Source organism: Trichechus manatus, unplaced genomic scaffold (genome assembly GCF_000243295.1).
Source record: "Trichechus manatus latirostris isolate Lorelei unplaced genomic scaffold, TriManLat1.0 scaffold00055, whole genome shotgun sequence".
Lineage (NCBI taxonomy): Eukaryota > Metazoa > Chordata > Mammalia > Sirenia > Trichechidae > Trichechus > Trichechus manatus.
Genome location: NW_004443991.1, coordinates 11,646,416 through 11,670,895, shown reverse-complemented (window position 1 = coordinate 11,670,895; position 24,480 = coordinate 11,646,416). Strand labels below are relative to the sequence as shown.

Genomic DNA, 24,480 nt, shown 5'->3' with positions numbered 1-24,480 from the left:
AGTCCCATTTGGTTTTACGGGGCTGTCCAATCCCAGGCTGAACGGTGAACCTCGGAGATAACTTCACCACTGAGCTAAAAGGGTTTCTGGGGGCCATACTCTCAGGGTTTCTCCAGTCTCCTTTAGGCCAGTAAATCTGGTCTTTTTTTTGTGAGTTAGAATTATGTTCTACATCGCATGGTCCCTTTTTAAAAGCACACTTTTATATACACATAAGAGACTGACAAGATACATTGTACTACTATATACACTAGAATGTTAACTGAAGGGCAGGATTCACATCTACAACAGTGCCTGCTATATACTGTAATGAATAATGACTTGTTGAATTAATAAACATTTGTTGTATGTTCAACAGTGATTCTCTGAATAATGATCTTTGTCTGCTATTTTTAAAGCTTTCTATGATGGGCATGTATTGCTTTTACAGTAAAAAAAATACTAAAAACAGATTCAGTATTAAGTGCCTTTGATGTTAACTATGGTGTGATGTTATTTATAATCAGATATAAACAATTAAAACAAAATCTGGATACATCTTACATTCTTAAATGTAGAATGATAGCATAAATCAAAGGCAGCCGTTAAAATCATGTTTTACACAGAGTTTTCAAAAGCTTAAAAAGTGAGAATCATTTCGGTAGTACTGAGTTTTTGTTTATGGGGATGGAAAATTTGGCAAAGGATATTGGTAATAGTTGCACAACATGATTGATGTAATTGGTTTTCGTGAATTATACATTTGAAAAAATGTTGAATTGGCAAATATGTTCTTTACATTTTTATAAAAATAAAAAACATTTTTTAAAAAGTGAGAAAATACAGATGACAAACCATGGGTACACACACAATATACTTATAAGTAAATAATAAATAACTGATTTTCTCTGGTGATGGGATTATAGGTAATTTTTTATCTTTAAAACATAGCTTGTTTAAAGGATAGTATATAGTTCGTTTTAAAATTTCTCTAAAAGAAATTTTTTAAGAAATCATTTGAGAGCTCTACTATTGACAAGGATGTATCCCATATTTGTCATGGGATATGAGATTTAAGAATGATTAAAACTACAGTAAAACAATATTAGATTCCTTCATCACATGTTACCAAAATAAAACCTGGTAGATTAATGATTTATAGTTTCATTTTTTACATTTTTAAATACTAGAAGAAAGTAATTGAATTTTCAATCTTGGAAGAGGGTCTTTTTTTTTGTCACTGCCTCTCTGATCAGGTCTTTATTCAAAATGAGCTGTCCAAAATGATTTGACTTGTACAGAATAAACAAATTTAAGAGTTTATGCAGCAGGCTTCTTTTCTTCTGTGGTAGGTTTCTTTTCTGCTGGCTTCTTCTCAGTTGCTGGTTTCTTGGTAACTGCAACCTTCCTTCTCAGCATAGGCCTCTTTGGCTTCTTCATATCAACAGCTTTCTTTCCTCCCCTCTTCCCTACCACAGCTTCTTGCTTGGAGCTCCCCTCTCATCTGACTTGGCCTCTAGTGCTGCTGCTGCTTTACCCACCTGAATTTGTCATTCCTGGCCTGGTGAAGAATAGTACTTTGACACATGGTCTTTGCATATGAGTTTAGCTTCAGCATAATTCTCAGGTTTTTCAGGGGGTTCCTGTTCAGGGCTCTGTGATGAATCTTCTTACATGGTGCTCAGAGGGCTCTTTGACTCTTCGTGCTTTTCAAGATCCTGCTAAGGTGGGTATTGATCATCCTGTGTATGGGAACGTTATAGCTACTCTCGAGGGAGGCAGCTTTATGCCAAGTGCCATACAGCTCATTTAACTTACAAAAAGCACTTTCAGTCCAAATGTAGAAATGCCCCACATGTCCAACAAGGGCAAGTTTCAAATGTTCAGTTTGCTTACATTAAGCAGAGTAATTCCAGGGATGTTTCTATAGGTCTTGATGATTCCACTGTCCTCATTACAGATAATGCACGGTCCTCTGTGCTGGATACGGTGTCGGTTTCTCATTTTGCCCTTGCCAGCTCTCAGTCGCTGAGAGGCATAGAAATTTTTGATATCATTCCAGGCCTTAAGTTTCTTAAGAAGTAAAACAGCCTCCTTGGTCTTCTTGTAGCCTTCAGCTTTATCTTCAACCACCAAAGGAAGTTCAGCAGCTTCCTCAATATGATGACCTTTGGACACAACCAGTGCTGGTAAGGCTGATGCAGCCAGGGCAAAGTAGATGGCGTAGCTAACGGCACCAGATTTTGGTTGGTGCAAACACACAGCCTTCACGACACATATTTCCAAAAGCATCTAGGCCAGAGTGATGAGTCCCACCACCTCAAACTCCAGGAATTTGAGCCGCAGCTCTGCCAGTACCCCAGGGCTCAGCACTGGTCTGATGATGTGCTAATTCGCTGACAAGTTGGTGAGAACAAAGTTCACAATATCCGTTCAAATGGGAGCCTTGAACATAGCAGACAAACTAACATTTTTGCCAGATGACTCTCCCTTTTCTGAGTACACTGATTATCAGTGGAAGAACACACGCCCGGTAGGGAAAAGAGAAGACCACACTCCTCTCAACCCGCGGCTCCCACAGAAAGAGCAGAAGAGGGCCTTGTTAACATGACCGTATATTTTTCTATTATGGATGTGTCTCATAAAAATTGGAAATGCAACACAAGTATTAAAATACAAATAAATAGAGGAAATACTTGCAATATGACAAAGTTAACACTCCAATAGCTTCCATTTATCTCAGAGCTAGAATGTGTGGTGAAGTAAAAATTGTTATAAAACTATATTTGTTATGAAAATGAGATCTTTTTGTTTCTTCCAAAAGATATGCTTAAATGTATAAAGTGTGAAAGGGTATACAGGGATGTGTCGCTTAACATCTGTTCAGGCAACGTTCGACCACATGTATGTCAGTGATCCCAAAAGGTTTTTTTTTTTTTCTTTTTTTAAAAAGGGAAAGCAGCTCTCCTTTTGTTTATTTTCCCCTAATGGTTTTAACGGGCTCAAACATTGCAACAATTGTGAGGATGGTGCAGGCCTGGGCAGTGTTTCGTTCTTTTGTACATAGGGTCACTGTGAGTCTGAACTGACTCAAAAGCACCTCACAACAACAACAATGGTTTTAAAGACCCCAAACCCAGATTCTTGCAGCACTGGACCACGGGTGGGATACCAGCAGGTGAGGCAGATGCAGCAGATGACGTGGCTCTGGACACAGGCTCTTAGGCTTTGTCCTTTGGGCAGGCAGGTGCCAGCGGCAGGGTCTGCGAGGCCAGGCTGCTCCTGTTGCTCAGGCGGGCAAAATGTGAGTGGAGGAGGGTGCACTCCATTCCTCCTCCCTCACTTCCTCTCCTCTGCTTCTGCCGCTGCCCTCTCAGCCACTCCCACTGCTCCTTCCTCCGGCCTGTGCCAGCTGCTCCAGCAGCAGCATCAGTAGTAGCAGTGGCAAGGAGGATGTCCAGAAGCTGTCTCCCATAAGGTTTTAGTATGGTGTTTGCACAATGTCCAAATCACATAACATCGTATTTCACATAATGTATTGTGGACTTTAAGTGATGCGTACCTGTACATCACAATGATTATCTCTAAATGTAAGACTATAATTATTGAACACATTTTCTATTATGAAAATGTGTTGCTTATATACTTTTTACCTTTATAGGCCTTCAAAAACAAAACAAACAACCCTTAAGATTTAATCACAGTCCCTTTCCAAGGGAAAAATTAACTCAAATACACCTTAATATAACTTTGGGTCATTCTCTGTGAAACTACTATTTGCTACATTTTCTTGAAACTTCCAGCATCCCCTCTTATTGTATCCCTTTAAGCTAATGTTCTTGCATCATTAATTGTTTGTGTGTGTTAGGTACTGTTGAGTCAGTTCCAACTCACAGTGACCCTATGCACAACAGAATAAAACTCTGCCAAGTCCTGCACCACCCTCAATTAGCTATGATTAATTTGATCATGATTAACTGCCCTATCGGGTTTCCAAGGCTGTAATCTTTAGAGAAGCAGATCGCCAAATCTTTCTCCCACCTATGAGATGTCAAAGTAACTAGGTCAAATGGGAAGTTGAATATATGACCTTGACTCAGTAGAGAGGTCAGGGGATCAGTTTAAGAATGCTTTATGTAACTATGACATATGGAGTCATGGATTAGATTTGCTCACCTAGCTCTGAGTACAGAGAAAGTAGAAGGCTTGGGAACATGCCCTTTGATATTCACAAATAAAGAAGGCAAGCAGAGAAGAGGGCCAGGAAAGGACTAAGGTGGAGTATCAGTGAAGAAGGAAAAACTAGGAGAATGTGGTATCTCAGAAGCCAAAAAGGGGAATCTTATAAGAGGAAGCAAACAGCCCCTTATGGTGAATGCTGCAGAGAGATTGAGAAAGATGACGATAAATGGTATTCACTGTCTTTGGCAAGTTGGAAGTTCTGGGTGACACTGACAAGGACAGTGTATGAGGCATCACACAGACAGGAGCCCCATTAGAGTGGGTTGAGGGGAAAACAATAAAGGGGGACATGGAGGCACCTATTTAGACAATTACTTCAAGAAGTTAATGGAGCTGAAAAATTGGTTGATAGCTAATGAGGAAAGAAGGTAGGACTAAGAGGAAAATTTTGTTTTTTTGTCATGTTTGTAAGATGAAAGATATTGGTGCATTTATGCTCATAGGATTGATATAGTAGAGAGAACCTGTTGATACAGAAGAAAGGAGTTATAATGCCAGAAAAACTCCTTGAATGCAAAAACGTTTGGGATACAGAATACAAGTGAAAGGTTTGACCTTGAATAGAAGCAGAATTTGTGGCAGAAAGAGTGGACAAAACTGTTAACGGGCTGGTTAAATTGGTGGCAGGAGGATGAGGGAGTACCCACAATTATTGTTGTTGTTATTAGGTGCCATCAAGTTGGTTCCAACTCATAAAATCCTATGTACAATAGAACAAAACATTGCTTGATCCTGCGCCATCCTCACAATCGTTGCTATGTTTGAGCCCATTGTTGCAGTCATTGTGTCAATCTATCTCATTGAGGGCCTTTTCCACTGACCCTCTACTTTACCAAGCATGATGTCCTTCCCCAGGGACTGGTCCCTCCTGATAACATGTCCAAAGTACATGAGATGAATCTTGTCACCTTGCTTCTAAGGAGCATTCTGGCTGTACTTCTTCCAAGACAGATGTGTTTATTCTTCTAGCAGTCCATGGTATATTCAATATTCTTTGTCAGCACCGTAATTCGAACTCTTCTTCAGTCTTCCTTATTCACTGTCCAGCTTTCCCATGCACATGAGGCAATTCAAAATACCATGGCTTGGGTCAGGCGCACCTTAGTCCTTAAAGTGACATCTTTGCTTTTTAACACTTTAAAGAGGTCTTCTGCAGCAGATTTGCCCAGTGCAATACATTATTTGATTTCTTGACTGCTGCTTCCATGGGCATTGATTTTGGATCCAAGTAAAATGAAATCCATGACAACTTCAATAAACTTCCTTTATGTTGAGGTATAATCCATACTGAAGACTGTAGTCTTTCATCTTCATTAGACTTTGATCTTCAAGTCCTTTCACTTTCAGCAAGCTAAGCTGTGTCATCTGCATATCGCAGGTTGTTAATGTGTCTTCCCCCAATCCTGTTGCCCTGTTCTTCTTCTATAGTTCAGCTTCTCAGATTATTTGCTCAGCATACAGACTGAATAAGCATGGTGAAAGGATACAACCCTGATGCACACCTTTCCTGACTTTAAACTAGGCAGTATCCCCTTGTTCAGTTCAAATGACTATCTCTTGGTCTACGTACAGATTCCTCATGAACATAATTAAGTGTTCTGGAATTCACATTCTTTGCAATGTTATCCATAATTTGTTAAGATCCACACAGTCGGATGCCTTTGCATAGTAAATAAAACACAGGTAAACATCTTTCTGGTATTCTCTGCTTTCAGCCAAGATCCATCAGACATCAGCAATATTCCTTGTTCCATTTCCTTTCTGAATCTGGCTTGAATTGCTGGCAATTCCCTGCCAGTGTACTGTTGTAATCATTTTTGAATTATCTTCAGCAACATTTTACTTGCATGTGATATTAACAACATTGGTATTTTGAAATTACAGTAACCCATTTATCATCTCGGATAAAGTAATATGAATAAAATCATACTCAATCTCTTCTACACAAAGCCTTGATTCAGCACTGCTGAAATAATTTCAGCATTTAGCCAAGTGAGGCAGTTAATGAGTATTTAGCCCTATTTTTATGCCTAGTTTTATTTTTAGACATTTATTTTCTTCCCCAAAAGCAGCAGAAAGCTTCTACCTTGGATTAAACTAAAGTTATCCAAGTTGCAATCAACACCCTTACAAAATGGCTCAAATGTTAGAAGCATCTTGTTTTGGCACATTTTGGCTGGATTCCGGATGTGGAGGAGAAAGGTAAACAGCCTCTGTGATGGAACATGGGGAAAAGAAATCCAGATGCTAAGGCTAATCAGACAGAAGATAAAATTGAGGCCATTTCTACCAGAATAAAATAGAAGAGCTCTACGGTGTGCCCATCTTAATAGCTACCTACCAAATTGGCTGTAGCCATCAGTACTAATTGTGATGATAACAATCATCACTGGTGTTTAGGTCAGATTCTCTGGTCTGCACACCAGTAACACTCAAGACTAGTTACGGCCTCGCAGCTGCTTACCTAGCTCTGACCAGAGCCACATAGCAAGTCAATCCTTGTTTTTGAAAAGAAGGATGATTCGCATCACTCACTCGTCAGGCCTGTTCACTAACGTATGAATTCTTCTGAGGAAAAGCAGCTTCAGGGTGCTCCATTCTCCTCTGCCTCATTAAATTCAGTACCTATGCACAGTGTTCAGGGCACTAAGCTAATTTGTAAAAGAAGTCTTAACAAAAGGAAAAGTCTTTGTAGCATCCTGGGGATTTCTCTTTAGCATCCACTTAGATTTTAATAGCATTGACTTTGTTTAGACAGAAAAAGAACAATTTTAGGATTACCTTCTTTTTACTAAAAAAAATCTCCCCTGATGTTTTACTGGGAAATTCTGCCAACTGGTGATTCATAAATTGGGTTGAAGATCCCTGAGTGGCACAGACAGTTCGTGGTTGTTAACTAACCAAAAGGTTGGTGGTTCAAATCCAGCCAGCTGTACAGTGGAAGAAAGGCCTGGTGATCTACTTGTGTAAGACTACAGCCATTGAAAACTCTATGGAGTGCAGTTCTACTCTAACATGGGGTCACCATGAATCAGAATCGACTTTACAACAGGGTGAATTGGGTTAAAACTTTGAATCTCTAGGGATATTATCTTTGCCTCAGGCTGTCTCTTATGTTTTATTTTTAAACCAGGCTATGTTTACGTGCTAATACATTTTGGGGAGAAGTGCAATCACAGGGCAGCATGAGTGAAGGAAATGGAGAAGAGAGACAGGGAGAGAAGAAGAAAAAGCAAATACTAGGTGGTGGTACCTTAATGGCCACCACATCAGAACAGAAAACAGAGGCACTTGTTCAGTCACAAGGGCCATCTCCAGACATGCTCTACAGAACCACAGCATCTCAGAACAGTCCAACAAATGAAGGAAGGAAAAGGAATGTGTGTGTAGGCTCCACGCACTGGTCAGTGGTTTGGCCATGAGCATTAACTCCCATGGCTCTTCCAGGGTGTGTCACCCTGGCCCTCGGGACAGCCACTAAGAAATCTAGCTCTCATGTCTTTCTGTATGGCCTTTTGGGCCTCTGTGAGTCTACTTGGGTCAGGTCTATACCCTGCTGCTGCTGTAACTCCCACTTCAGTGGGCACACTGGAGGATCTGCTCAAGTTGGCCTCCCCAGGAAAGGCAGAGACAGCTGGTGGTGTTGGAAATGAGCAACAGCACTGGGGTCTGGACTCTTGTTTGTGCAAGCGTTTGAGGGTCCAAGAGGCAGGTGAGGTCAAGAAAATCCAGAGAGGCTCATAAATTGGGTCCAATAGAAGAAGCTATTTTTAAATGCCATACATTTTATATTTGATATTTTTCTATATTAGCGGATAGTTAGTAAACTACCCAGATGTCTGGGGTCACTTTTACAGTTCAGTTTTCATGTGTCCATAGCTGAGCTGCTGCTACCTGCTCATATAACTGCAGCTTTCTCCCAAGGGTTGCCCTTGGATGATGGAAGTGGTGGTTCCAGACCAGTGATGACCTCAAGAAAAGAAAGATTCTGCCATTCAGAGCTCTCCTGGGATCAGGCTGAGCCTAGACTTCACCTAGAGCCACCTCCTTGCTCAGCTTCTTTCCCAGGCCATCTTGCTTCCCTTGTTCCTTATAGGTTTCTCCAGAGAGCTCTCTTTCATTACTGGCACACAAATCCCAAGGTAGGGGTTGGTGCCTAGAAGCAGAGCCCAAAACTAAGCAGTTGTATGGGAATGTCCTGGAAGGTGGATACATGACACAGGAGGGGCCACAGCACTACTAATGCCTCCAAGGAACATTTCTGAGGTCAGTCTCCAATCAAGAAATGTTTCTTCTTTCCAAAAGAGTAGATTATATAATCCTCCTTGATAGCACTCTATACAAGAAAGAATATAGCTGGACAGAGTGTTTTGTTTTTTCCACGTGTTAGTGGTTGAGTTTATTTTAAATGGCTACCGGAGAAGGGAAGGAACTGAGGCCCCCAGGAGCAACTTGGTCATTTGCTTTGCCATCACTGAGCATAGACTGACACTGTGTCATCCATACAAAAGCTAAATGATTCATGTGCATGCTGCTGATAACATTTAAAATTACCATCCATGAACATCTGGGATATACTTAAAGTAGCTTGTGCTACCGCATCTTCATTATAGGCAGCTGGTTGTTGTTAGATGCTGTTGAGTCGGTTTCGACTCATAGCGACCCTATGTACAACAGAATGAAACACTGCCCAGTCCTGCATCATCCTCACAATTGTTATGCTTGAGCCTATTGTTGCGGCCATTGTGTCAGTTCATATCATTGAGGGTTTTTCTCTTTTTCATTGATCTTTACTTTACCAAGCAAGATGTCCTTCTCCAGAGACTGGTACCTCCTGATAACATGTCCAAAGTACATGAGGCAAAATCTCCATATCATTGCTTGTAAGGAGCATTCTGGCTATACTTCTTTCAAGACAGATTTGTTCGTTCTTCTGGCAGTCCATGGTATACTCAATATTCTTCACCAACACCATACTTCAAAGGCATCTATTCTTCTTCCAACTTCCTTATTCATTGTTCAACTTTTGCATTCATATGAGGCAACTGAAAATACCATGGCTTGGGTCAGGCGCATCTTAGTTATCAAAGTAACGTTTTTGCTTTTTAATACTTTAAAGAGGTCTTTTGCAGCAGATTTGTTCAATAAAATACTTCATTTGATTTCTTGGCTGCTGCTTCCATGGGTGTTGACTATGGATTCAAGCAAAATGAAATCCTGACAGCTTCAATCTTTTCTCCATTTATCATGATGTTGCTTATTGGTTCAGTTGCAAGGATTTTTGCTTTCTTTATTTTGAAGTACAATGCATAGTGAAGGCTGTAGTCTTTGATCTTCATCAGTAAGTGCTTCAAGTCCTCTTCTCTTTCACCAAGCAAGGTTGTGTCATCTGCATATTGCAGGTTGTTAATTTGTCTTCCTCAAATCCTGATGCCATGTTCTTCTTCACATAGTCCAGCTTCTCGGATTATTTGCTCAGCATACAGACTGAATAAGTATAGTGAAAGGATACAACCCTGACACACACCTTTCTTGACTTTAAACCACAAAATGTCTCCTTGTTCTGTTCGAACAACTGCCCCTTGGTCTATGTACAGGTTCCTCATGAACACAATTAAGTGTTCTGAAATTCCCATTCTTTGCAATGTTATCCATAATTTGTTATGATCCACACAATAGAATGCCTTTGCATAGTCAATAAAACACAGGTAAACATCTTTCTGGTATTTCTGCTTTCAGCCAAGATCCATCTGACATCAGCAAGGATATCCCTCATTCCATATCTTCTTCTGAATCCAGCTTGAGTTTCTTGCAGTTCCTTGTCAATGAACTGCAGCAACTGGTTTTGAATGATCTTCAGCAAAATTTTATTTGTGTGTGATATTAATGGTATTGTTCAATAATTTCCACATTCTGTTGGTTCACCTTTCTTTGGAATGGGCACAAATATGGATCTCTTCCAGTTGGTTGGCCAAGTAGCTGTCTTCCAAATTTCTTGGCACAGGCAGGTGAGCACCTCCAGGGCTGCATCCATTTGTTGAAGCGTTTCAAATGGTATTCTGTCATTTCCTGGAGCCTTGTTTTTTGCCAATGCCTTGAGTGCAGCTTGGACTTTTTCCTTTAGTACCATTGGTTCTTGATCTTATTATGCTACTTCCTGAAATTGTTGAACATCGACCAATTCTTTTTAGTACAGTGACTCTGTGTATTCCTTTCATCTTCTTTTGATGCTTCCTATGTCGTTCAGTGGAAACCCTGGTGGTGTAGTGGCTAAGGCTATGGCTGCTAACAAAAAGGTCAGCATTTTGAATCCACCAGATGCTCCTTGGAAACTGTATGGGGCAGTTCTGTTCTGACCTATAGGGTCACTATGAGTCAGAATCTACTCGATGACAACAGAGTATTTTATGTTGTTCAGTATTTTCCCTGTAGAATCCTTCAGTATTGCAACTTGAGGCTTGAATTTTTTCTTCAATGCTTTCAGCTTGAGAAATGCTGAGAGTGTTCTTCCCTTTTGATTTTTTAATTCCAGGTCTTTGCACATTTCATTATAATACTTTACTTTGTCTTTTCGAGCCACTCTTTGAAATCTTCTCTTCAGCTCTTTTACTTCATCATTCCTTCTGTTCTATGTTGGGAATGAAATTATAGGCAATGGTAGTAGCTAAACCGAACATTCTAATGTAATTCTTAAATTCCTTTAGACTAATGCTCTATGTTTTATTTAATTTGTTTTATATTTTGTCATAAATAACTTGGGAAAAATTTTCTGCAATTTTTTAAAGTATTTTGAGTTTGGTACAAGATTTCTAGTATCTTAGTACAAAATTTCTAGTTCTATTATGTAAGCAAAAATTTGACTTGTGTCAAAATTTGGAATGACTCTAAATGGATTTTGAATTGAATGAGGTTTATGTTCTATATGATCTGGCAGATGAAGAAATGTGGCCCTTTTTGTTGATTCTCTGATTTACATCAAAGGGTTTTCTGCTACAGATATAGCTTGTGTTATTTTTGATGCTGTAGAAACAGAAGAAAACACCATTTATGTAAGAATTGTCAAGTTATTTTTTTTAATGCAGTCATTTGTCTATAGTTGAGAGGTAAAAGAATAAATATATTTTTTTTATTGTTGTGCTTGAGTGAAAGTTTACAATTCAAGTTAGTCTTTCATACAAAAATTTATACATACATTGTTTTGTGACCCTACTTGCTCTCCCTATACTGTGACAGCACACTCTTCCTTTCCATCCTGGATTTCCTGTGTCCATTTAACCAGCTGCTGACCCTCTCTGCCTTCTCATCTTGCTTCTGGATGAGAGCTGCTCATTTAGTCTCATGTATCTACTTGAGCTGAGAAGCACACTCTTCATGAGTGTCATTTTCTATCCCATAGTCCAGTCTAATCTTTGTCTGAAGAGTTGGCCTCAGGAATGGTTTTAGTTTTGGGCTAACAGAGAGCCTGTGGGCCACATCTTCCGGGGTACCTCCAGTCTCAATTAAACCATTAAGTCTGGTCTTTTTACTAGAATTTGAGTTCTGTACCCCACTTTTCTCCTGCTCCATCAGGGACTCTGTGTTGTGGTCCCAGTCAGGGCAGTCATTGTGGTAGCTGGGCACCAGCTAGTTCTTCTGGTCTCAGGCTGATGAAGTCTCTGGTTTTTGTGGCCCTTTCTGTCCCTTGGATTAATACTTTCCTTGTGTCCATGGTGTTCTTCATTCTCCTTTATTCCAGGTGTGTTGGGACCAATTGATGCATCTTAGATGGCTGCTTGTTTGCTTTTAAGACCCCAGACGTCACTCACCAAAGTGAGATGCAGAACATTTTCTTAAAAACCTTTGTTATGCCAATTGACCTAGATGAAAAATGAAAGCATGGCAGAGTGTTTTTTTTTTTTTTTTTTTTCTTCCCCTTTTTTCTTTTTCTGCTTCTTTTGGATTCTCGCTTGCCGCTCGCTGCCTCCCCCCTCTTTTTTTTTTTTTTTTTTTAGCAAGAATACTGCAAAGCCAGGAAAACAGACAAGAAATTGCCAGGGTTAACAAGACAAACAGCAGGCATTTTGTAGAGTACATAAAGGTAGTAAGCAATTGAATAAGACACCATTAAGTGAAGAGAATTTTGAACATCTGCAGATGTAAGGCCAAGGACTTCCTGGAAATGTAGTCATCAGACTAATCTGTACTCTCCTCTTTCTCTATAAGACATATTGATAGATGCCAATTGCACACCATATGCCTCTGGGAAGCCACTCTTGTGTTCCTGTACACTTCTACCAGTTTGGTGTGTTAGCATGCTAAATTAACTAAATTCATTAATTGATTAAATGGGAGAACAAGAAAAATAGTTGATGTTTCTCCAACAACTAAGTTGAATAAGGCGAATGCTTTAGAAAGGATCAATAAAAGCAAATCACACAACACAGGCAAAAAAAACATCAGCTATGGACTAGGTAGGTAAGATCCCTGGGTGGCCCAAAACGTTTGCTCTTGGTTACTAACCTAAAGGTTGGCAGTTCAAACCCACCCAGCAACACTGCAGAAAGATTACAGCCAAGAAAGCCTATGGAGCAGTTCAATTCTGTAACACATGGGGTCGCCATGAGTTGGAATCAACTCCACAACAACTGGCTTGGCTTTTTTTTTTTTTTTCCGTCATTTGGATTAGGCATGAGAGTAAACCACACGAAAATCAAACCCATTACCGTCAAGTAGATTCTGACTCATAGTGACCCTATATGACAGAGTAGAACTGCCCCATAGGGTTTCAAGGAGCAGCTGGTAGATTCAAACCTCTTTGATTAGCAGCCGAGCTGTTAACCACAACTGTAAAAGACTGAAAACATATTGTAAAAGTCTAGAAGGAGTTGAACTCTTTTGTAACAATCTGAGTGCAGTGTTCTCTGTTCACTTTCAAAAAACAAAAACTGGGAATATTAGATGATGCGTTACTTAGTTTATGTAAGAAAGATAACACAGAAAAATCAAACAGTGGCCCCATACTCAGAACAAAGCCTTGACCTCACCCAAAAGACTAGAAAATGGATGGCAAGTTATATATTTTAAATTTAAAAACATTCAAAAATATTAATTGGATACCTAACTTTGGTTTTGTTTTGTTTTTATCAGAACAAACACTGGGTCTGACTATATAAGGACTTTGACTAAAATAATGAAAGCTCTGAAATAACACTGTGAACACTCACCAAAGATGACATGAGACCTGCTGTCTGGAGCATAGAGGAGGACCAACAACTCCTGAAGGCCAAGGAATCCTGGCTAGACAGAAATAAGAAGCTCACTTCCCAGTGTCGGTTTAGGGTTATCACCTAATTCTGATATCAGAATTCCATTCTATGATGGTCACAGTTGTTATCCTTAAATATAAGTCTATTCTATGATAAATGAGAGAGTCAGTATTTCTCATTCCCATATGAGATTAGTCATTCCTACTCAATCCCTGTGTCAATGTTTTCAAATCCAGAAATAAATAACCCCTCCTTGTATCTGTATATCAAGGTGGTAGGGTTGGGTGATCTGTAACTGAATATCAGAATCAAGGACTTGTCATGAAGAATAGGCAAAAAATCCAATCTTTACAAGGCTTACTCCTAGCTGCACAGACTGCTTAGGGCTTTTGTTAATGATGCTTTATAATGAATTGTTTTCTAGCAGACACTTGTGCCTGTATGCATGTGACTTAAAGGCTTTCTGTCCTGGAATTTAAAGCTGTGGCTAACCCATCTAGCATGTACACAAGAAAAAAAGACTGCTGGCCTAGTGTGGTGGATACAGCTCAGTGGGTCATTTCCAAAGTTCAGTAGTTATCGTGTTTGCTTTGTACCAGTGAATTTCCCATAACAGCTAGGAGTCAATTTTGCCAAATAACTTATGTTTGCAAAGGTCCATTGCTTCAGCCCTATCTTCTACTCACAATCCATTCCCAAGATAGAGTCAGAAAATGTTGAAGTTCAGAAAACAAGAGAGAATCAAATCTGTCGAATTTATCCTGACCTCCTAAGGAGTAAGACTAGATCTTTCTTTGTATAGTACTCCACACTGTACTACATCCATTAAAAATACACTTTTTTCAGCATCACCTATGAATCAAGAACTATAAAGGGATGAATCAGACAGTCCTTTACCTCAAAAAAGTCAATATAGTACCAAGAGATTGCAGATGGATTATGTAAACAAATACATCACAATATGAGGTTCGGGCAGCAATAAATGCTCCCATTAAGAGCTATAGAAGGACAGAGGAAAAATATTTGAGCTTTGTACGGCAGGATGTTAAGAAAAGCTTCTGGAAGTCATCAGGTTTGAATAGGGCTTCCAACTGGCTGGTTCCAGTTCAAATCCCTGCTGAGAATTTGTACTTCTAGTAAGCTACCAGCAGCTAATGCTGCTGGTAAGGGCTCAATTCTAAGAACCACTAGTGGAGCCACCAACCAAAACTCATTGCCGTTGAGTAGATTCTGACTCATAACGACCCTATAGGACAGAGTAAAACTGCCCCGTAGGGTTTCTAAGGAGTGACTGGTGGGTTTGAACTGCTGACCTTTTGGTTAGCAACCGAGCTCTTAACCACTGCATCACCAGTAGGGCAGTGGTTCTCAAAACTTATCATACATAAGAATCACCTGGGGATCTTGTTAAACTGTATATTGTGATTCAGTATATCTGGGATGGAAATGCAATCTCTCAGCAGGGGTTCGAACCAGAACAAACCAGTTCAAAGACCCGCCTTTATCATATCAGGCAAGAGGTTAGTGCAAAGATTCCAAAGTCTTCTCTCTACTTCCAGTTTCTCAGTGTTCCCATGGATAGGGTAAACATGTATTCATTAATTATTCATAGTAGTCTTTCACTTTCAGAAGTGTCTCTGTCTGGAATAAATTATATGGTCACCTTACCTTGTATCATTGTCAGGTTAGGCTTCGATATGTAATCCATCTGCTCAGAAATCAAAAGCTCCTGCTAACTGTTTAGAGGACATTTCTGCCTGCCCAGCAACCTTCCCTTCAGGGGATCTCTCCTTCCCCACTTCATTTGGTGTGGGAAAACTCTTTGTGTGTGCCTGTGTATTTAGATGAAAGTTTAAAGAGCAAATTAGTTTCTCATAAAACAATTAATACACATATTGTTTTGTGACATTGGTTGCCAACCGCTTGACATGTCAACACTCTCCCCTTCTCAACCTTGGGTTCCCCATTACCACCTTTCCTGTCCCCTTCTACCTTCTAGTCCTTGCCCCTGGGCTGCTGTGCCCCTTTAGTCTCATTTTGTTTTGTGGGCCTGTCTAATCTTTGTCTGAAGGGTGAACCTCAGGAGTGACTTCAGTACTCAGTTAAAAGGCTGTACAGGGCCATATTCTTGGGGTTTCTCCAGTCTCTGTCAGACCAGAAGTTCTGGTCTTTTTCTTTTTTTTTGTGAGTTAGAATTTTGTTGTACATTTTTTTCCAGTTCTGTCCAAGACCCACTATTGTGATCCCTGTCAGAGCAGTCAGTGGTGGTAGCCAGGCACCATCTAGTTGTGCTGGACTCAGGTGGAGGCTGTGGTAGTTGTGGTTCTTTAGTCCTTTGGACTAATCTTTCCCTTGTGTCTTTGGTTTTCTTCATTCTCTATTGCTCCAGATGGGGTGGGACCAGTGGAGTATCTTAGATGGCTGCTTACAAGCTTTAAGACACTACTCACCAAAGTAGGATCTAGAACATTTTGTTTATAAATTATGTTATGCCAGTTGAGCTAGATGTCCCCCAAGACCATGGTCACCACAGCTCTCAGCCCAGTAATCCAGTCCCTCAGGGAGTTTAGATGTGTCTATGGAGCTTCCATGACCTTGCCTTGGTCAAACTGTGCTGACTTGCCAGTATGGTGTACTGTCTTCACTACCAGGGCTCTGTGTACTGTCGTACCCTTCACCAAAGTTACCACTTATCTATTGTCTAGTTAGTGTTTTTCCCTCCCCACCCTTTCCCTCCCTTGTAACTGTCAAAGATTGTTTCTTTCTGTGTGTAAACCTTTTCATAAGTTTTTATAATAGTGTTCTCATACAGAATTTGTTCTTTTGCGACTCACTTATTTCACTCAGCATAATGCCCTCCAGATTCATTCATGTTGTGAGACGTTTCTCAGATTCATCATTGTTCTTTATTGTTGAATAGTGTTCCATTGTGTGTATGTACCATAGTTTGTTTATCCATTCATCTGTTGATGGGCACTTAGGTTGTTTCCATCTTTTTGCTGTTGTGAATGATGCTGCAATGAACATGGGTGTGCATATGTCTATTCGTGTGACAACTCTTATTTCTCTATACTCTTATTTCTCTTATATTCCTAGGAGTGCTTTTTTTTTTGTCAGTGTGGCCAATAGTTTGTTGATTTTGTTGATCCTTTCAAAGAACCAGCTTTTGGTTTTGTTGATTCTTTCTATTGTTTTTCTATTCTCTATTTCATTTATTTCTGCTCTGATCTTTATTATTTCCTTTCTTCTGGTGGCTGTGGGCTTCTTTTGCTGTTATCTTTCTATTACTTTGAGTTGTATAGCTAATGTTTTGATTTTGTCCCTTTTTTCTTTTTTGATGTGTGCAACTAGTGCTATAAATTGTCCTCTGAGCACTGCCTTTAATGTTTCCCAGAGGTTTGGGTATGATGTGTTTTCATTCTTGTATGATTCTAAGAATTTTTTTCATTCCATCTTTGATTTCTTCTATTACCCCGTGGTTTTTAAGCAAGGTGTTATTCACTTTCCGTGTATTGATTTTTCTTCCTTGCTCTTCCTGTTATTAATTTCTATTTTTATGGCACTGTGATCAGAAAAGATGCTTTTTATTATCTCAATGTTTTTTATTTTGTTGAGGGTTGCTTTGTGGCCTAAGATGTGGTCTATTGTGAAGAGCCTTCCATATGCATTGGAAAAGAATGTGTACTTTTCTGCTGTTGGTTAGAGTGTTCTGTATAAGTCTATGAGGTCAAGTTGGTTGGCTGTGGCCATTAGATCTTCTGTATCTTTGCTGAGTTTCTTTCTAGATGTTCTGTCCTTTACCAAGAGTGGTGTGTTGCAGTCTCCTACTATTATTGTGGAACTGTCAATTTCTCTTTTCAGTGCCGTTAGAGTTTGTTTTATGTATTTTGGAGCCCTGTCAGTGGGTGTGTAGATATTTATTATGGTTACTTCCTCATAGTGGATTATCCCTTTAATCATTATATAATGTCCCTTGTCTTTTATGGTAGATTTTGTTTTAAAGTCTATTTTATCTGAGATTGTTAGTATTGCCACTCCTGCTCTTTTTTGCTGTTTGCTTAATATATTTTTTCTATCCTTTTATTTTTAATCTATTTATGCTTTGTTTCTAAGGTGTGTCTCTTGTAGACAGGATAGTGATGGGTCCTGCTTTTTATCCATTCTGTCACTCTTTTTCTCTTTATGGGTGTATTTAAGCCATTTATGTTCAGTGTGAATATTGACAGGTGTGAGTTTATTGCTGTCATTTTGTTTTTTTTTTTTTTTTTTTTGTGATGGTGACATTTTCTTTGTTCCTCTTACTCTCCTGTGCTGAATTCCTTTTGTCTGTGGACTTTTTGTTTGTTTGTTTCTTTTGTTTTTGTAGATTTTGTGTTTACTGAGACTTTGTTTTTCTCTTTATTTTGATGAGTAGGTTTGTTAACTTTCTTTGTGATAATCTTGAACTTTACCCCTACTTTCATAAGTTTATGGTTTGGGAAAACTCTTAATCATTGTCAGTCACATTGTGCCCTGACCTACCATTTCAACCAAGAATAGGTTAATAATTCAGGTGTGGCTAATTATGGCAACCCATCCAAAGGCTGGGCAAGTGATCCGAGGAGGGTCAGAGCACTACTGAACATTAAAGGAGAAGATCTTTTTGGCTAGGCTCTTAGGTCGCGGTAAAATAAGCTTTGAACTGTTGGCAGCAATGATTCCTGCCACATAAAAAAAAAAGAACTAGTCTACAGAAATAAATAAAGCCAAGATGAGAAGTGAACAGATAGGTTGAAGATGACTACATGATGGCAAGCAGGCAGGTGCACCAGAGGGAACAAAAGTTCCTGCCAATAAGCATTTCCTTATGTCCTTGGTTCCAACACCTCCAAATTCAATTCTATAAACTACCCTAGTGCCTTTCAATTTTATGTGTTCTAATAAAATCCCTTTTTTCCTTAAGTTTATTTGAGTTTGGTTTCTATAATTGCATACGAAATATTCTGTCACCCCCTCCACCAGCAAATTCAATAGTTTTTAAAGGTGTGAAAAAAATTAAATAAGGCCCCATTTCCAGCCTTATTTGCAGAATGACAAATATATTATATATATATATTACATATTATAATATTTGAATATATACTATATTCAAAGCTTGGAGAGATACTTGGAGACAGACAGTAAATTGATATGCAACTTTCTGGAAAGCAATATGGTAATATTTATTAAACACCTTTGAAACTATAAGACCCTTTTTATTATTTAGTGACAAACAGCAAACAGAATTAAGACTTAAGTAATAGGAAACCAGAGCCCTGGTGGCACAGTAGTTAAGAGTTTGACTGCTAACCAAAAGGTTGACAGTTCAAATCTACAAGCTGCTCCTTGGAAACCCTATGGGGCAGTTCTACTCTGTCCTATAGGGTGACTGTGAGTCACAATAGACTCAATGGCAATGAGTTTGGTTTGGTTTTAAGAGGAAACTGATTACAAAGAAACAGGGGAACTGCAGAGTTAAAGGAAGAATAACCAAGCTTTAAAAAGTGCAGGGCCCAAACAATTCTAGGAAAGTCAACAGCAGGAACCCTGGATACTTGGGTTCTGCAATACAGTGATTCAGTTCCAACCAATTTCCACCTGGGTAGATCTCTGTTCTACTTTCCAAATTTCCTGAATAGACCAAGTTTTGGTTAGGTACTTCTTACCTTGGGAAAGTCAGCCACGCCTATGAGATCCAGTGATTGGGGGAAGGGAAAGAGGATAGCAAGGAAATAAGCTGGGCAGTCAACTCATGGGTACATTTGTATACGTTCACCTTTGGCTGCTCAGCTTACATACTCATACACACACACACACACACACACACACACACACACACACACACACAGTTTCCCCTATAACTAAAGATGCCTCCACCTGTCACCACCCAAATACTCTATGAACAATGGCAAGCTCCCTCACCTCCTTCATAGTAAGAAACAGTCCAAAAATCACATACAGCTACTGCATCCAGGAATAATAACAGATGTCACAGGGCACTGCTCATTAAAATCAGTGCTTCTCAAACTGTATGTATTAAAGAACTAGTTGATCCCACCCCCTACCTTTCATATACAAATTCATCAGGAAAATACAATAAAAATGAATTGCTAGAAAAAATTAAAATAAAATTAACATAAAATGCAAGCCTCTATATTTTATTATTAGATCCAATAGGCATAATTTTGATACCAATTTAAGAGAGTAATTTTAAATACTTACACTCTATTTCTATGCTTCTCTCATCATGAGTCAGTAATAGACAATTCACAGATGGGTACTACTTTGCAGTAGCATTGCTTAAGATGGTGTCTATACCTCTGCAAGTTGTGCTTCAATATATTGTCCAAAAGATGTACTTTGCCACCAACATACTATAGAGAGAAAAGAAGAGAGGAATTTTTTCTAAGTCGTCACACAGCAAGCAAGGAAACAGTCTTTCTTTCTACCACTGATTTCCTAAGCCAGAGCTGGTATTTACATCATCCCTTGTCTACTACTCATCCTGTAATCTCCTTACCTTCTGCAAGGCCCTCAGCTATTTCCCCAGTGGGTAACTTGAACCTTGATTGTTTCGATTCTTAGTGGTCTTGCCCATAAAGGGGCAGTAGTCTTCTATTAGCCTTTCCCACTGGGCACATCAGAACAACAAAGGGATCCACCAAGCTCCTATCTTATTCTTCCTAGATCCAGTTGTCCATCAGTAGCCACATTTCCCTTTAATAGGCAGGGTCAGTCACCCCAGACAACACAGTACCCCACTTTCCTGTCATATCTATCCTGTCGTGAAAAGACCGAATGACAGTTTTAGCTTCCAACTCGGTAGAATCACACTGTATCTCATAATGAAAGCATTCTTCCTTTGGGTACTAAAAGAGAGCCCACGGTTGTGGAAACAGTGACTAAAACTTTTGAGAATAGGTTAACTAGGTATAATCGTCAGAGACATGAGCGTCTTCTCATTACTTGGTTCCTAAACCCAAGTCTTGTAGCTATGGGGAAACAGTGCCTTATTTCGATCATTGGATTGGTTTAGAGCCTAAACAGTATTCTGTAAAGTAGCTAAGTCATCAGGTAGAAGAAGATGTCCTGTAAGAGTGCAGTGCTAAGCCTTTAAGAGGCCATTCCACAATTTGATAAAGTAAGTTGCTTCATTCACAGGGTACATAAAACAGTGAGTTACATGGGAATTAGACCATTCCCTTAATTCTTTGTTTCTGATCAAGGAACACCCTTCACAGACACCTTGGATGAAATAACAAGATGGTGCATGACACATAGAGTAAGTCTACAGTTGATAGTTCTGGTAGAGACATGGCCAGCAAGAAGAGGGAAACGGGAACTCTGTCCCCTTCTAAAATGGAAGCAAATACGTATAACACACAGATACTTGTACAACAGTGCTCATTACAGCACTTTTCACAATAGCCTAAAGATGGAGACAACCTAAATGCCCATCAACGGATGAATGGATAAACAAAATATGGTACATACACACAATGGAATATTACTCTTCAAAAAAGAAAAATGAAGTTCTGACACGTGCTAAAATATGAATGAATCTTGAAAACATTATACGGAGTGAAGTAAGTCAGTCACAAAAGGACAAATATTGTATGATCCCACTTATATGAAATATATAGAAAGGCAAATATATAGAGACCTAAGTTTGTTAGTGGTTACCAGGGATGGGAGGGAGGGAGAAATAGGGAGTCATTGCTTAGGGGGCACTGAGCTTCAGTTAAAGGTGACAGAAAAATTTGGAAATGGATGATGGGGATGGTTGCACAACATGGTGAACACAATTAATGTCACTGAATTGTACATGTAAAAAATGTTGAAATGGCAAATGTTTTGTTACATATATATTACTACAATAAAAAAAAAAAAATCCAAGAAGGATCTGACTTGTCTTCTGTAGGTATGATGCCATATCAGAGACACAGGCTGATCTCTAAGGCTGGCAAACTGAGCACCCAGCTATGACAATAGTTGTTCTGCTTTGATGAGCAGAAGTCTGAGTAGTGGAGCTTATACAGAACCTCTATCCATACTCGCATGGCTGCAGAAGAGGCTGTAAATTGCATGGACGAGTAGTAATGTCAGATCAGCTCAGCCTCATTTGATGGGCTCATGATTCATCCTGCTCCAGATTCATTATGAATGTGCCATGCTTACATCCCCTTTCTCAATCCTCCAGTTATGCTTCTTCCACGGCCTTGACCAACACATACAAGAACTGGTGAAAAGCCTGACTATAGGCATCATCTTCATTTAAACAAAGTTACAATGAGATGTACTATTCAACATGCCACCTAACTGGAGGTTCTTCCTTCTCCACTGTCCTTCAGAGCTACCCCTGTCAGGGCTCTAATGCTACAGGGTCTTCTTACATTTGGTGGCAGCTGTCATCCTGCAAAGCCATCCTTAGTATCCAGTGGATTGTTAAAGGAACTTGCCATGAGGCCGTAGCGTAGGTTGAGGATAGAAGAGCAGTGTGGTAGGCTCAGACACATGCAAGCAGTTTGCTTCTGCAAATTTGTTCCTTTGGGGCCTGATGGGATGCTGTCAGGCATACTCAACTTTATTCCTACTTTGCTGTTGACACTGGATCCCTGATCGTAGAACCTAAAACTCAAGCATCTTCTTCGTTAACTGTGTGCTATCTGATTTACCTATGCACAATTACTGAGAAGAATTCGGGCAGTCTCGGGGTTACAAACATTCGACTTATGGACAACTCCTACTAGCCCTTTAATGTTATGTAAATTTGCCCTAACTTTGAAACGATGGAATTAACCCCTACTCATAACAAATTCTTCATCACAATCACTTTTACTTGCTGCATGTGTAGCTTTTTAAATCATTGAAAAGGCTTCAAGACTTTTCTTGCACTAAAAACCAAAAACCAAACCTGTTGCTGTCAAGTTGACTCTGACTCATAGCGACCCTATAGGACAGAGTAGAAATGCCCTGTAGGGTTTCCAAGGAGCAGCTGGTGGATTCAAACTATCGATCTTTTGGTTAGCAGCTGTCGCACTTAACCACTACGCCACCAGGGTTTCCTTCTTGCACTAAAGTAAGTCTAAATAAGAACCATATACACCTGTTGCGACTTACCTACAAATTCGCCGTAAGGGCTTAAAGACACAGTTAGGGGCGGATCTCATTCGGAACCCAGGGACTGCCTGTAGTTACTTGGTAGAGTTAGCAAATCCTTTCTTGAAAACCTAGGAGCCTTTATTGCATATTGCAAATCTTCTATTAAGATTTTCCATAGGCACCAATCAGTATTAGGATCTGCCTCAGCTGCTGCATTACTTTGCTCCAATGAGGAGCCAACATATGGAACAGCAGATGCAATGATAATCACCACCTGATTAAGTTATGAAACATTGGACAGCTTTTCTGGCACCAGCTCCACCTCTCTCATGGCCAAGCTCTTGACAGGAAGACCTGCCAGGCATCCAGTTTCCAGGAGGTGACCCTGATATCTGGCATCCGATAGCATCACTTCCTTCTAAAATACACTTGACTTCTCACTTGTTGCCTGGGTTCCTCACTATCTTCTCTTTGAATTCTGAGCCCCTCTATCATCTAGTTTCCTGCACTAAATCCTTCTGTAAATACTTGAACTGGATGCTATTTTCCTGGATGACCTTCCCTGTGAGTCAGCTAAGTTGACTCACACTAGTCCCTGTGGAGCTACAATTAACACAATTTTTCTCTGAGTATATGTCCATCCTTGGAAACTTCCAGAGTCCAAAACTTAGTTCCTTGACCTTTTGTTTAGAGGCTTTTATAGTAATAAGAGCCAAGTGATAGCTGTTTGCATACTTCATGTTTTCAAAATATTTAATCAAAAGCAATAGCACATTCCTAGCATATTTTCAAAGGCTTGAAAGATGAATACGTGGAGATTCATACCATATTCCCACCCAGTTCTTTGGTTTGGCCAGTGCAAAACATTGATGATAGTTGGAGAATGAAAGTTTTGTTTTACATGTATATAACAAAAATGAAAACGTAACCAGATCTTAGAGCTGGCTCATTAATTAAATTCCTGAAGATTCAATGATTAATCTAAGTCAGATGTTTCCGCGTGTCTGAACAATTCCTGAGCCCTCATTACTACATTGCCTTTGAACTGCAGTGATCATATTCATTTGGAATCTGCAATTACCTGTCTTCAACGTGGGTCCTCCTAACTCTGCTGAGTTTAGGAATTCCATTTTTTTTATTTTAATTTTGATGAAAATATACAGAGCAAGACACACTCATTTATCAGTTTCTACAGGTACAGTTCAATAACAGAGGTGACATTCTTCACACTGTGTCACCATTCTCGCTATCTCCATCCACATAGCTTCACCACCTCTGGCTTCGACTCGCTACCCCCTAAACTTCTCATCTGTGCTTTAGAGTTACTGTTGACAATATGATCTCATGTAGACAATTCTTTAAAAGAGCACAATACTCATGTCAAACATTTTTTGCTAATTTAAGAAAACAGTTGTTTAGTTTAAAGATGGCTTCAGGGGATAATTTTGGTTCATGGTTTGAAGATTTTCTCAGAATGATGGATTCGGGGGTTCCAAATAGGTCCAATAAGTCTGGATTCTGTAAGAATTTGAAATTATGTTCTACATTCTTCCTCTTTTGATCAGGATTCATCTATTGATTCTTTGATCAGAATGTTTGGGAATGGTAACTGGGCACCATCCACTTCTTCTGGTCTCACGGTTAAGGAGGCAGTAGTTCATGGAGGCCGTTAGATCTCCAGTCCAGTTCCTTCTCTGCTTCCTGGGTCCCCTTCTTCCTCTGTGGTAAATTGAATGGCCATTCGCAAGCTTTTAAGTATCCAGGCACTACTCACTGAACTAACGAGTGAAACAGTAACTCTAAAAACAGTATTAGCCCAATTAACTAGACAGTCATCCAAAGCCATGACCCTGTACCTCCGAACCAACAGAACTACTCCTTATTTACCCTTAAT

At 39.6% G+C, this 24,480-nt stretch overlaps 1 protein-coding gene and 1 pseudogene across 1 annotated transcript in view; both read right to left on the bottom strand.

Annotated features, from left to right (window-relative positions):
* Positions 1–179, bottom strand: part of HHLA2 (HHLA2 member of B7 family) — a 22,337-nt gene extending 22,158 nt beyond the window's left edge. Inside the window, 1 exon segment of the mRNA XM_012556025.1 lies at positions 173–179. Coding sequence (XP_012411479.1) covers positions 173–179 — 7 coding nt within the window.
* A 1,120-nt stretch (positions 180–1,299) lies between these two features.
* The window catches only part of LOC101352630 (60S ribosomal protein L4 pseudogene), a 61,778-nt pseudogene continuing 38,597 nt past the window's right edge, over positions 1,300–24,480 (bottom strand).